Below are 12,046 nucleotides of genomic sequence, written 5' to 3'. Positions count from 1 at the left end.
ATAACAGAACCAAGCAGGATGTCAGACCTTGTGGTGTCCAGCAGATCTACATGACCTGGTTCTGGATGCTCCACAGAACACCAGGAAGGAAGACAAATAAAACACTGAAGCTTTTTATTCACAGATTATTCTCCGTTTTAAATCAGAAACACCAGCTAGTGACTAACTGACCTGTCAGGGTTCTAACAGGTCAACATTAGGTTCCCAAACCCAAACAGAACCGGGTCTGTATCAGTGGAAAAGGCCTTGAAGGACACACACGGTGCATTTATAGACGGTCAGAAAGTAGGAAATTCAGTGATCCTTCTGCTTTTACAGTTTTAGGCTGATAACATTTCCTAATGCTCTTCAACAACCTTTGCTCAGAGGTTCTTGGTTCTTCAGTCTTCATGGTGTAGTTCTATCCAGGAGTTCTGATCCACCAGAGACTGGACCTTCCAGATCCAGGAGTCTTTATCGTCCAACCACTGACCTCAGATCATCCATTAATCACTGATGACTTCTAGAACCAACTGGCTGCTCTGAGTTAGAGTCACTTTATAGAGCAGGGTACTTATGCAAAAACTTATTTTATATTTTAATTATTTAACATCACTTTGTAGAAATCTGTTTTCACTTTGACATCAAAGAGCCTTAATTAGTTTTTTTTGACTAAAGAACCCTAATTAAGTGCTGTGGAGTGCTGAAGGTGAACACAGTTGATCAGAGCGTTTCATTCGGAGGTTCTGACTTCCTGTCCAGTGAGCTGATCTGTGATTGGTTCTCTCAGGTTCTCATCCGTCTTTTGGTTCTACCTGAGAAGGGTTCCATCCACGTCCTCTGCCACTCTGAGAGAGGACGTCCGAGTCTCCCCTTCATCTGCCGACTTGACGAACGTCGCCAGCCTCGGAGGGAACTTTGCCGCCTTCTTCAGGCGCCTGGTGTTGCTGCGGACGCTAACGAAGCTGAGCGTGTTGATGACGCCGTTGCTCATGGCGATGCACTCGATGATGTAGAAGGCCACCAAGGAGTTCCTGTCCCTGGAGATCAGGGTGGGGTAGAAGTCCCTCAGCAGGGTGAAGCTGTAGTACGGCGCCCAGCACAGGACGTAGGCCACCAGAACCAGGATCAGAACCACCACCGTCTGGCGCCGCCTCTGTAGCCGCTTCCGGATCTGCTCCGTCTGGAAACCTGGGACGTCCTTGAACCACAGCTCCCTGGAGATGTGGGCGTAGCAGACCGCCATGGCACTGACGGGCGCCACGAACTCCAGAGCGAAGATGAGCAGGAAGTAGGAGCGGTAGGAGAGCTGCTGTTCCACAGGCCAGATCTGAGCGCAGAACGTCTTGTGGCTGCGACCTTCCAGGTGAGGATAGGTGGTCTCTGAGGCCATGTAGGCGGACGGGATGGAGATGAAGACGGGGACGATCCAGACCGCCAGGATCACGCAGTACGCCGTCTGGTGCTTCATCCGAGGCCTCAGAGGGTGGAGGATCGCCATGTACCTGCACACAGAAACCCAAGATAGTAAAGTATTTACAGGCTCCACAGTAATCAGATTACTTCTAACAGTAGGGTATTGTCTCTGAACTCAGGGAAACTAGAGTTCTTTCATTCCTGCTTCTTTGGTTCCTTGAGGATTGTAAAAAGGCAACACATTTTTAACTGCTATTCTACAAGTTTTTCCTGTTTTGTTAAAATATGGATAAGAACTAAAACCACAGAAAAATGTTTAATTTACATGTCAGCTGTAAACAAACTAATCTTATTGGTTCTTGTATCTGCATTGATCTTTGACAATGTCTGATTATAATATTACACAGTTTTTGCTGTAGTTAAATCAGTAAAAAGGGCAACGTTTACCCAGAATGCACTTTTAAACTGTTCACACCATGATATGCATCCCATAATACTGATGGTCACAGCTGGTTATCGATACAATGATCAGAAACCAGATCCAGTGTTCAGACTGAGACCAATGGATGGATTTAAACTGATCAGGTGTCAGTTTTTACCAGAACTCAGATGTGTTTCTCCTCCTAAATGTCATGGTTCTATCTGCTGAACTGATGAAGTTCTGAGGCTCAGAAATGATGGAAAAAGTCCATTAAGAAGTGATAAATGTGGACCCACCTCTATGGACTTCAAGGACCTGGAAATATTCAGAGTCTGAAGGTAGAACTCTGATCATTGATAAAGTTCATTCATTCATTTTATTGTTTATTTCATTCACCAAAAACAATTACAACATAAATACATATGCAACAAAAAATATCTGAATGAAAGTTACTGGAGATCCAGAACCAGATGATTCTGAGGAGGTTCTGGTTGGTTGATCTTCCATTGATTTTTTTTCTTGTGACCTATTTTAGACCAAATCATGTTTCAAGCATTCAAAGACCAAAGGCACCTTGAAGGATGGAAGCTGCAGGTGAACCCACCTGTCCACGGCGATGGCCAGCAGAGAGTTGGTGGACACGTAGAGCGACACGGTGCGAAGGTAGTTGGTGGCAGCGCAGAGCAGCAGGCCGTGGTCCCAGGACAGCTGCTTCACCACGTAGTAGTCGAGCAGGAAGGGGCAGCACACCGCCGCCACCAGCACGTCAGACACCGCCAGGTTGGCGATCAGCAGGTTGGTCAGGTTCCTCAGCTGCTTGTAGCGGGCCAGGCTGGCGATGAACACGCAGTTCCCGACGCCGCACACCAGCATGATGACCACCAGGACCACGGCGATGACGATGGTGGCCCCGAAGAAGGCCGGGCCCTGCGTGGTGTCTGGGACCTCCTCCACGGGAACCTCGTAGTCCAGGAAGCTGCTGTTGATCAGGTCGGCCATCCTGGATCACGGCAACATGCTCGGATCGTCGTGTCTGCAGGGAAACGCGTCACCAGAGGTAATATTTCATCATCCAGGGAGATTCAAACCACATTTGGGCCAATCAGAGCTACTTCTAAGTTCTCATAGGATCGTTTAGAGGAAGCTGAAGGTTGCCGTGGTTACAGTAATCCTGATGATGATTAGGTCGAGCTTAGGAAAAGATCCTTCTTTTAGTTAAAGTAAAATATTAGAGGGCCTTCATTGTCAGATCAGCAGTTCCAGACAGACGGATAGTTCCACTGAGTTCCTGCTGTGAAGCCTGAATTTAGATCTTTGAACTCATTTCTGACCAATTCTGAGCCAAGTAATTTTGGACAGATTTTTTTGGACCACTTTTTTTGTTGTTCTTTACTGTTTTCAGTAGTTTTAGACAATCTTTAATAATTTTCGACTATTTTCAGTAATTTTGGACCAATTCTTTAGTTGTTTTGAATTATTTTTGTCATTTTAGACACATTTTGAGTCATTTTGGAATATTTTTTGACTGGAGTATTTTCTGTTATTAAATTCTTCTTATATATAAAGACTGTTTGATCTACTTTATTGGTTTTATTGTGACCTTTTCACTGGTTATTTTACTGTTTCTCAGCTCGTTGGGCTCCTTGAACATCACAGACGTTTAAAGACGTCTCTTTTAGACTTCAGATGTTTGAGCTGCCAGGTTCCAGAGCTGCTGGAGAGGATCTGTCAGATTCATCTTCAGGTTGGGGAATGTTGAGTCTCGGCTCTAAAAACTGTCAGTCAACACAAAAGCTTTTTATCAAACTGAGTCCGGCTGATGGGACTCATGAGGAGGTCAGAGAGGAGGAATGAAGTCATCAGTTTAAACTAGAATCATCAGATCAGCTGACAGTCACACAGAGCAAATAAAAACCGATTTACAGGAAAAACAATCAGCTAATAAAAGTCCAATCATTTACTTAAATATTTAAAAAGATTCTTAACTGATCTGATTAAACAGGAAAATACAGGTTTCAGTTTTGAGTTGTTCAGTCTCTTGTTGCTGTGAGAACATCTTTGTTTCAGTTTTTTAGATAATCTGACTTTTCAGAATTATCAGAATAATTAACATGATCGTTATTTCTATTTCTTATTTTCTATTTTAACAGCAGGAATGTTTGAAATAGAGTCACTTCTGAGTAGCACAACAGTTATAGCAGCAAACTACAACAACAACGCTAACAACTAGCATCCCAACGCTACTGACTAACATTACTAGCATTACTATCAATAGCATCTAAAGGCTAGCACATAGTATTCCTTGGACTAACCACTAACATTATCAGGCTCGTAACTAGCATCCCAAAGCTAGTGACTAGCGTTTGCAGGCTAGCCACGAACTAAAAAGTTAGCAACGAGCATGCTTAGACGAATGGCTAGTATTCTTAGATGAGCAACTCGCATCCGGAGGCTAGCTATAAATATCCTTAAACCAGAGACTAGGATCCGGAAGTTAGTAACTAGTACGGCAAAGTATCCAAGTGGAAGCCCTCGAGTAGTGAGAAGCATTCCTAGGCCAGTAACTGCCATAGAATACTAGCAACTAGCATTCTCAGGCTAGCAACTGGAAACCTGTAGCTACCATGGCAGGGCTAGCAACTAGCGTACCTCACGTAGCGCCAAAAGTTCTTCTGGTTAACTACAATCATTCCTGGGTTAGTGATGTTAGCATTGTTGTCACCAACATTCCTATGTTTGCATCATTCACAGGCTACCAACCTCAACTAGCAAGTAACAGTTGTTGGCTAGTGACTGGCATTTCAGAGCTAGTTACAAGTATCTCTGGGCTACCAACTAAGGCTACCATTTAGCATTCTGAGGCTAGTCACTAGCACTGCTAAACCAACAACTAGCATGGCAAAGATGGTGACTGGCATCCCAAGGGTACCAACTACCATGGCAAGGCTAGCAGCTAGCATTACTGGGATAGCAACTAAAGTCATTAGGTTACATTAGCTACAACCAACCTTGGGCTACTGACTAGCTTTCCTTGGCTAGTGGCCAGCATTCCTGGGCTAGCTACTAGCTGCCCTGGGCTAGGAAGTCATGATTAAAAGTTGTAAAAGTGGAGTTTGAATTTTTATCTTTTAAAACCTTATAAAGTTTTATCTCTTTATTTTAGATTGATTACTTAAAATCATGCTACAGAAGTTAGCCATGCTAACAGAAGAATATCAAGTAAATCTCTGTATCCATGGCAACGATATCTGTCCTGCTGACTTCCTATCTGTTTATAGGAGCGACACTAAAAAAACCTAACCCTGGAGCTCATGTAGCCTCCATGACATGATTTTTTTTAACGTTCTTTAATCGTTCTTAATGTTTCGTAATGTTCCTTCAGGTTCCTCAGCTGGAGGCTGCAGATCCACGACCAGATCAGCTCATATTAAAACAAAGCTGCAGGTTTTATTAGAACATAAATATATTAAAAATGATCCTTTCTGTATCAAACTAATCAATAGCTGAACAGAATCTAAACTTTTATTTTTTGAGATGCATCAGGTTCATTTATTTTATGGCATAAATGAGCTCCCATACATTTAGTGATTTGGTCTAAAAACATTTAATGAAGATAATAATAAAGCCTGAACGCTGCTGTTTGTCTCCATCTGCTGGACATTCAGTCTCTTTGTTGGTTCTTTTATATTTTTACAGCTCCAACAATAGTTCACTAAAGTTCAGGTGGATTAGGAGAAAATTTATTTTAAAAATCAGTTTCAGTTATTTCATCCAACAAAACAAGAAAAAATATTTGATCTCACTGCTTCTGAAATGAGTAAACAGAATATTTAATGTTCAGGTGAATCAAGCTGCTGATGAATAGTTTCAAAATTCAGATAAAATACCTGAAAACTCTGAACTGTGGACATTAGTCACAGCTTTGGCCTTTTAAAAAATATTCTAGTTGGTATTTGTAACTGAACTAAGCAGAGAAAAACTGTAAAATAACAGTAAATTATTTATAAAATGTCTTTTTCTGCAGGTAAATAAAATACAAAAAGGTGTTTGAGTCAGAACAGAAGCTGAAGGTTCAGGTTCACTGATTCAAAACCATTAAACTGTTTGATGTGAAAAATCTGATCAGAACAAATAGAATCTAATAAAACCTGATAAAAATCGGATCAGACCTCACCTGAAGCTGCTGCTCCTCCGCGCGCTCTGCTCCTCTGGAGCGCGAGACGAGCGGCGGCGCGTTCACGACGCGTCATGTCCCGCCCCGCTGTGCGCGCTGAGACACACACACACACACACACACACACACACACACACACACACACACACACGTTTGTTTTTCTATACCGGTGGGGACTTACCATTGACTCCCATTCATATCTAACTCCTAACCCTTACCCTAACCCTAACCTTAACCATCACCAAATCAATGCCTAACCCTAAACAAACGTTTTTGCACTTTTACATTTTTTATTAACAACAATATGGCCAAGAAAACGGTGTTGCCACCCGTGGGGACCTCATTTTAGGTCCCCACCGTAAGACAAGTCCCCACCTTTATAGCAAATAGTCAGGTCAAAGTCCCCACCTTTATAGCAGAAACAAGTACACACACACACACACACACACACACACACACACACACACACACATGTTTGTACTTCTATCTTAGTGAGGACATCCATAGGCGTAATGCATTTCCTAGAGCCTTACCCTAACCTTAACCATCACAACTGATGGCCTAAACTTAATCCTTACCCTAACCCTAACCAAACCTCAATTCATACCTGTTCTCTAAAAACAAGTCTTCACCCTCAAACATGGCTGTTTCAAAGTGAGGACCGGCCAAAATGTCCTCACTTTGTAAAAATGTCCTCACTTTGATAGTTAAATGCAGAAAATGGTCCTCACAATGTAGCAAGTACAAGAACACACACACACACACACACACACACACACACACGACTCCAAATGTCTGCAGATGATTCATAGATGAAACAGTGGACCTCAGATTTCCTCCAAAATTACTATAAAAGGTCCAAAATGATTGAAATTGTTAAAAAAAAATCTAAAATAAAAAAACAAACTTTTCCCAGAAATTCATCCAAAATGACTGACAAGTCTGAAATGACTCCTAAAGTTTCCTAAATAATTCAAAAATGTCAAAAATTATTTTGAAATTGACCCAAATATGTAGTACTTTAAAATGACCTAAGTTTTGTCAAAAACATTCACATTTTGTAAGAAATCAATAATACATTGACTGAAAATATTAAATATTGTCCAAAGTACTCAGAAGTTGTTTAAAAGAAATGTCAGAAATGGATAATAAAAATAGGAGAATATTCCAAAATTGGACAAAATGTTTTAAAATCATTCAACACTAACAAATATTTGTCAAAACTAATGTAAAACTGATTTTAAAAATCATTCAAAATGAATTAAAATGTCCAAAATCATTGGAAAATGATGCAGGTGAACAACATTATAAAAATTATTTTCTAAAACATTTAAAAATTGTCCAAAAATATCTTTAAAAATGTCAAAAATTACTCAAAAGCTGATTGAAATGATAAAAAATGTCCAAAATAGTTGAAGATTTGCTCAGAAAGACCCATAATTGTCCAAAATCTAGAAAGTGTGTCAAATATTTAAAAAAAAAAATCATGATCTCCATTGTCAAAAATGTAAATAATTCAAATTTTGTCAAAAATGTGGAAAAACAATGTTTTGTTTAAAATTACTTGAAATCATCCAGTTACTTAAAAATAGTCTAAAAATGATCAAAGAATTGTTCTGTATGAATAAAAGGTAGAAGAAAATTACCAAAAACGTATCAAAACTAACTTAAAATGGTCTAAACTTATCTTAAAATTCATCTGAAATTACTCAAAATGTGCCCAGATTTATTGACAAGTGATTCAGTGAACATCTGATTTTCTTCATTTGGACTAAAAATGTTTAAAATATATTTTAAAATGCCTCAAAAGTCTGAAATTACACAAAAAATTATCCAAAATAAAGATTTAAGAATTATTCAAAACTGTGAAAATATTTAAAAATGGGCTAAAATGCCAAAAAAAAAAAAAATCAAGTCGTTGATAAATTGTCCAAAATCATTCAGAATTTGTTTCATGTAAGAAGAGAATTGTAAACGAAAAATTTTAAAAAAATATATTCAAAAGCTGATCCAAATGTTGTAAAATCATCCAAAATAACCAAAGATTTGTCAGAATGTCATGTTTATTATTATTATTAGTGTTTATTACTTTTTATTGATTAGTATCACTGTTCACCGTTTATTTTTATTACGATGTTTCATGTTGAGTTTTTAAAAACACATGAGAGGCACAAACTCTGTAAAAACATTTTATTTTACAAATCAGACCAACAAGCAAAAAATTATTTAATAAAAAAACAAAGCAGAAAAAGTCCAGAAGAGTGGCTCCTGGTCCAGAGGACTACTTCTTGGCGTAGGTGATCTTCATGGCGCAGGTGGCGGTGATCCTGAAGCCCTGCAGGGCGTCTTTAGCTACTCCTGCCTGGGCGTCGCTCTCAAACTCCACAAAGGAAATATCGTGTTTCCCTGGAACCAGCCGGACCTCTTTAAACCCGGGAAACCTGCAGAGACCAGAACACTGAGGGAGGGCTCTGATACCGATCAATAACTAATAATCAACTAGTAACTCTAATCTGATACCGATCAATAACTAATAATCAACTAGTAACTCTAATCTGATACTGATCAATAACTAATAATCAACTAGTAACTCTAATCTGATACCGATCAATAACTAATAATCAACTAGTAACTCTAATCTGATACCGATCAATAACTAATAATCAACTAGTAACTCTCCAGCTGCAAAATTGTAAAAAATGTGCAAAAATGACCAATAACCAAACAATCATTAATAAATTGATCAGAATTATTCAATATTTGTTCAAAATTACTCAAATTGTCTTTATGATAAAACAATTGTCATCAGTGCATAAAAACAGGACAATATAAACACAAATATTTGTCAACACAAATGTAAAAATGATCCAAAATGATTTAAAACGTCTCAATCATTGGAACGTGTTGCAGGTGAACGTCTGATTTTCTCCATTATAAATAAATTAGTAAACATTTAAAAATTGTGCAAAATCTCTTCAAAAATGTCAAAATTATTCAAAGTTGACTAAATGCTTTCGTTAGACTCACTGTGCGTCATTCTGGATCGTTTACAAGTTATTTAAGGACTTTGAATAGATTTCCAGTAACTCTGTTCAGGCTAAGCTAGCTGAGCTAACGCTTGATGTCAGAGACGTGTGGAACATTAAAAACAGACTCACTGGTTGAACAGCATGGACAGCATCATCTCATTGGTCTCCTCAGGAAGGTTACTGAGGAACAGGATGTAGTTGGGTGGATTGTCTGGAACCTGAGAACACAGAAGAACGTCATCAACAATCTGAGAAAACGAGGCTTCATTTAGACAGAAACAGTTTTATATTTTCTAGTTTAATGTCTGTTTTTTGCTCAGGAAAGAGCTGAAGTCTGCAAATAAAATAAGTAATTATTGTCTGCATTATCCTCTGCACAAACCCGAGCTACAGTTTCTGGCTCCTACATAATTCCACACAGAAATCTATTATCTTTAACAGGAAGCAGCAGATAAACCAGGTCTTACCTGGACTGCAGGTGAGTGGACAGGTGGAGCTGAACCCTGCAAGAAACAAAACGATGATCAGAGAACAGATGAAGTCTACCTTTACCTGAGAGACTACAGGAACAGCTGATGAAGATCAGCCCAGGACAACTGTACAGCTGTTGGTAGGTCTACTCTAGAACTTTCTCCAGCTGTCGGTAGGTCTACTCTAGAACTTTCTCCAGTTGTCGGTAGGTCTACTCTAGAACTTTCTCCAGCTGTCGGTAGGTCTACTCTAGAACTTTTTCCAGTTGTCGGTAGGTCTACTCCAGAACTTTCTCCAGCTGTCGGTAGGTCTACTCTAGAACTTTCTCCAGTTGTCGGTAGGTCTACTCTAGAACTTTCTCCAGTTGTCGGTAGGTCTACTCCAGAACTTTCTCCAGCTGTCGGTAGGTCTACTCCAGAACTTTCTCCAGCTGTCGGTAGGTCTACTCTAGAACTTTCTCCAGCTGTCGGTAGGTCTACTCTAGAACTTTCTCCAGTTGTCGGTAGGTCTACTCTCGAACTTTCTCCAGCTGTCGGTAGGTCTACTCTAGAACTTTCTCCAGCTGTCGGTAGGTCTACTCTAGAACTTTCTCCAGCTGTCGGTAGGTCTACTCTAGAACTTTCTCCAGCTGTCGGTAGGTCTACTCTAGAACTTTCTCCAGCTGTCGGTAGGTCTACTCTAGAACTTTCTCCAGCTGTCGGTAGGTCTACTCTAGAACTTTCTCCAGCTGTTGGTAGGTCTACTCTAGAACTTTCTCCAGGGGATGTTCTCCTCTATGGACTTCAAGGACCTGGAACTCTGGAAATATTCCCAGTATGAAGGTGGAACTCTGATCATTGATAAAGTCACTGTAGATGAAGAACCAGATGTTCTGATGAAGTTCTGGGGGTAACTCTGTTCTGATCTGGTTGGTTTAATGTAAAACAACCTCGTTCCAAAGTCAGAAAACGGCTTTAGAGTTCAGATTTTTGGCTCCGTTTGGTCGTCTGTAAGATTTTATGTGATGCTGGACGTCTGTAAACTGAAACTCACCAAAGCTGGTTTCTTGGTGAGGTTTGCTGCCGGCTCCTGAGCCTTCTTCTTCTTGTCCTTCTTCTTCTCCTTGTCGCCGTACGTTCCCTTCACCTTGGCGATGACCTCGGAGTCAGTCTTGGCGTACTGTATCCTCTGAAAGACAGCAGGACGTTAGCGAGGTGAAGCTGTGGACGGCGGCCCAGGACCAGCCGGGACGGGTCCTACCATGGGTTTGTTGTAGAAGGGGAAACCCTGCAGCTGCCTCAGCGCGTTGGTGGCAGCGGCCAGCTCCTTGAAGACGACAAAGGCCTGCCCTCTCATCTTCATCGTCTTCATGGCCACGATTTCGACGATCTGCCCGAACTGGGAGAAGAGCGCGTAGAGCGAACGCTTCAACTCTGCAGGATGAACAAAACGAGTTTAATCGAGTGTAGAGAGACTGAACTTTATTAATCCCTAGAGCATGGATGTTCAACAAAGACAATAAGACAACACAGAATATTAGGGTCGGGTATAAAGTGAAGGTAAACTATATAATAGATTAGAAAACATTCTTTTTTTATTTGAGAATGGTTTATGTTGATCATGTAGCTTCATTCAGGTTGGCTTTAAATCACAAATGGATCCTTTATCTGTGAAAAGAGTAAAAAACAAACTCACCTTCTTTCTTGACTTTGTCATTGATGTTGTTGATGTAAATGGTGTGATTTGGTCGGATATCCATGGTGGAGTCTGGACAAAATGACAGGAGCTCAGGTTTAGTGTCTAGACTAATGGTCTTTATGTTGCTTGTCTTATAAAACAACTTCCAGCTTTGAATATTAATAGCAGTGATAATTCATTGATAAACGTCACTTTCAACAGGGCCATTTCACAGAGTACGTTTCTTTTTACACTGATAAGTACAGTTTGCTGCTAATATTCCTATACCTTAGTAAAAGACCTAAATACTTCTGTATTAAAGTAAAACACCTAAATACTACTGTACTTCAGTGAAACATCCGAGTACTTCTCAACCGGTGGATCATTTGCTCCATTCAGAACAAAGGCTCCATAAACTCATATGTTGTTAAAACAGTAATAAAATAAAACTAGGACTGTATTTGTCTAGTTAGCTGCTAACATTAGCATACGTTAGCTTCACGTTGGCTAACTGCAATCATTCATACCGTTAGCTTAGCTATTAGCTTTCAGGCTTTTTGAAGCTTCTAACAGCAGAAAGTTTCTCCATAAAACATCGCGGGTCTTCTAGTTGCCGAGTCGCTGTCAGATGCTCAGTCTGATTGCGTTCAGGTGAGAGTTAGAAGAAATTACAGGAAAATTACCCTCACCTGCTCCCTGCTCATGAACGACAGGAAACAACAGGAAACACTAACTGCTGCCGCCGGCTGCCCGGCCGTTGAACCAGCTCTGGCCGCTGCTGTCCTCAGCAGGCCGGGAGGAGAACTGCAGGCGGCGTTTCGCTCATTCATTAATCGAGCTTCATTTACACAAACTAAACAAAGTAAAACCGAAAAATATAGTAATAATAATAATAATAAA

General features: G+C 40.2%; 2 protein-coding genes and 1 long non-coding RNA gene across 23 annotated transcripts; 1 reads left to right on the top strand and 2 right to left on the bottom strand.

Moving 5' to 3' along the window:
• Positions 1-603: 603 nt before the first annotated feature.
• On the bottom strand, positions 604-2,815 carry prokr1a (prokineticin receptor 1a). Its single transcript, XM_022214460.2, has 2 exons — positions 2,421-2,815; positions 604-1,484 (listed from the first exon to the last, which is right to left on the bottom strand). Exons 1-2 carry the CDS (start codon positions 2,813-2,815, stop codon positions 791-793), a joined length of 1,089 nt encoding a protein of 362 aa, XP_022070152.1. The 3' UTR covers positions 604-790.
• LOC127533155 (uncharacterized) lies at positions 1,434-10,516 on the top strand. Of its 19 annotated transcripts, none has more exons than XR_007940906.1 (5): positions 1,434-2,154; positions 2,352-2,873; positions 9,461-9,732; positions 9,799-9,963; positions 10,030-10,516. It is a non-coding gene; the product is annotated as an uncharacterized LOC127533155 (long non-coding RNA). The 19 variants fall into 19 exon arrangements; XR_007940904.1 differs by having other exon boundaries at positions 1,434-2,873; positions 9,799-9,864; positions 9,931-9,996; XR_007940908.1 differs by having other exon boundaries at positions 1,434-2,873; positions 9,799-9,897; positions 9,931-9,963.
• On the bottom strand, positions 8,166-11,979 carry snrpb2 (small nuclear ribonucleoprotein polypeptide B2). Of its 3 annotated transcripts, none has more exons than XM_051945574.1 (7): positions 11,836-11,979; positions 11,165-11,236; positions 10,730-10,902; positions 10,523-10,657; positions 9,487-9,522; positions 9,149-9,237; positions 8,166-8,431 (listed from the first exon to the last, which is right to left on the bottom strand). In XM_051945574.1, exons 2-7 carry the CDS (start codon positions 11,226-11,228, stop codon positions 8,272-8,274), a joined length of 657 nt encoding a protein of 218 aa, XP_051801534.1. In that variant the 5' UTR covers positions 11,229-11,236; positions 11,836-11,979; the 3' UTR covers positions 8,166-8,271. The 3 variants fall into 3 exon arrangements, with proteins under 3 accessions (XP_051801534.1, XP_051801536.1, XP_051801535.1); XM_051945576.1 differs by having other exon boundaries at positions 11,830-11,862; XM_051945575.1 differs by lacking the exon at positions 11,836-11,979 and adding an exon at positions 11,674-11,823.
• Between the last annotated feature and the right edge of the window lie 67 nt (positions 11,980-12,046).

This window comes from Acanthochromis polyacanthus, chromosome 3 (assembly GCF_021347895.1).
Source record: "Acanthochromis polyacanthus isolate Apoly-LR-REF ecotype Palm Island chromosome 3, KAUST_Apoly_ChrSc, whole genome shotgun sequence".
NCBI lineage: Eukaryota > Metazoa > Chordata > Actinopteri > Pomacentridae > Acanthochromis > Acanthochromis polyacanthus.
This window is presented reverse-complemented; position numbering and strand designations above follow the sequence as displayed.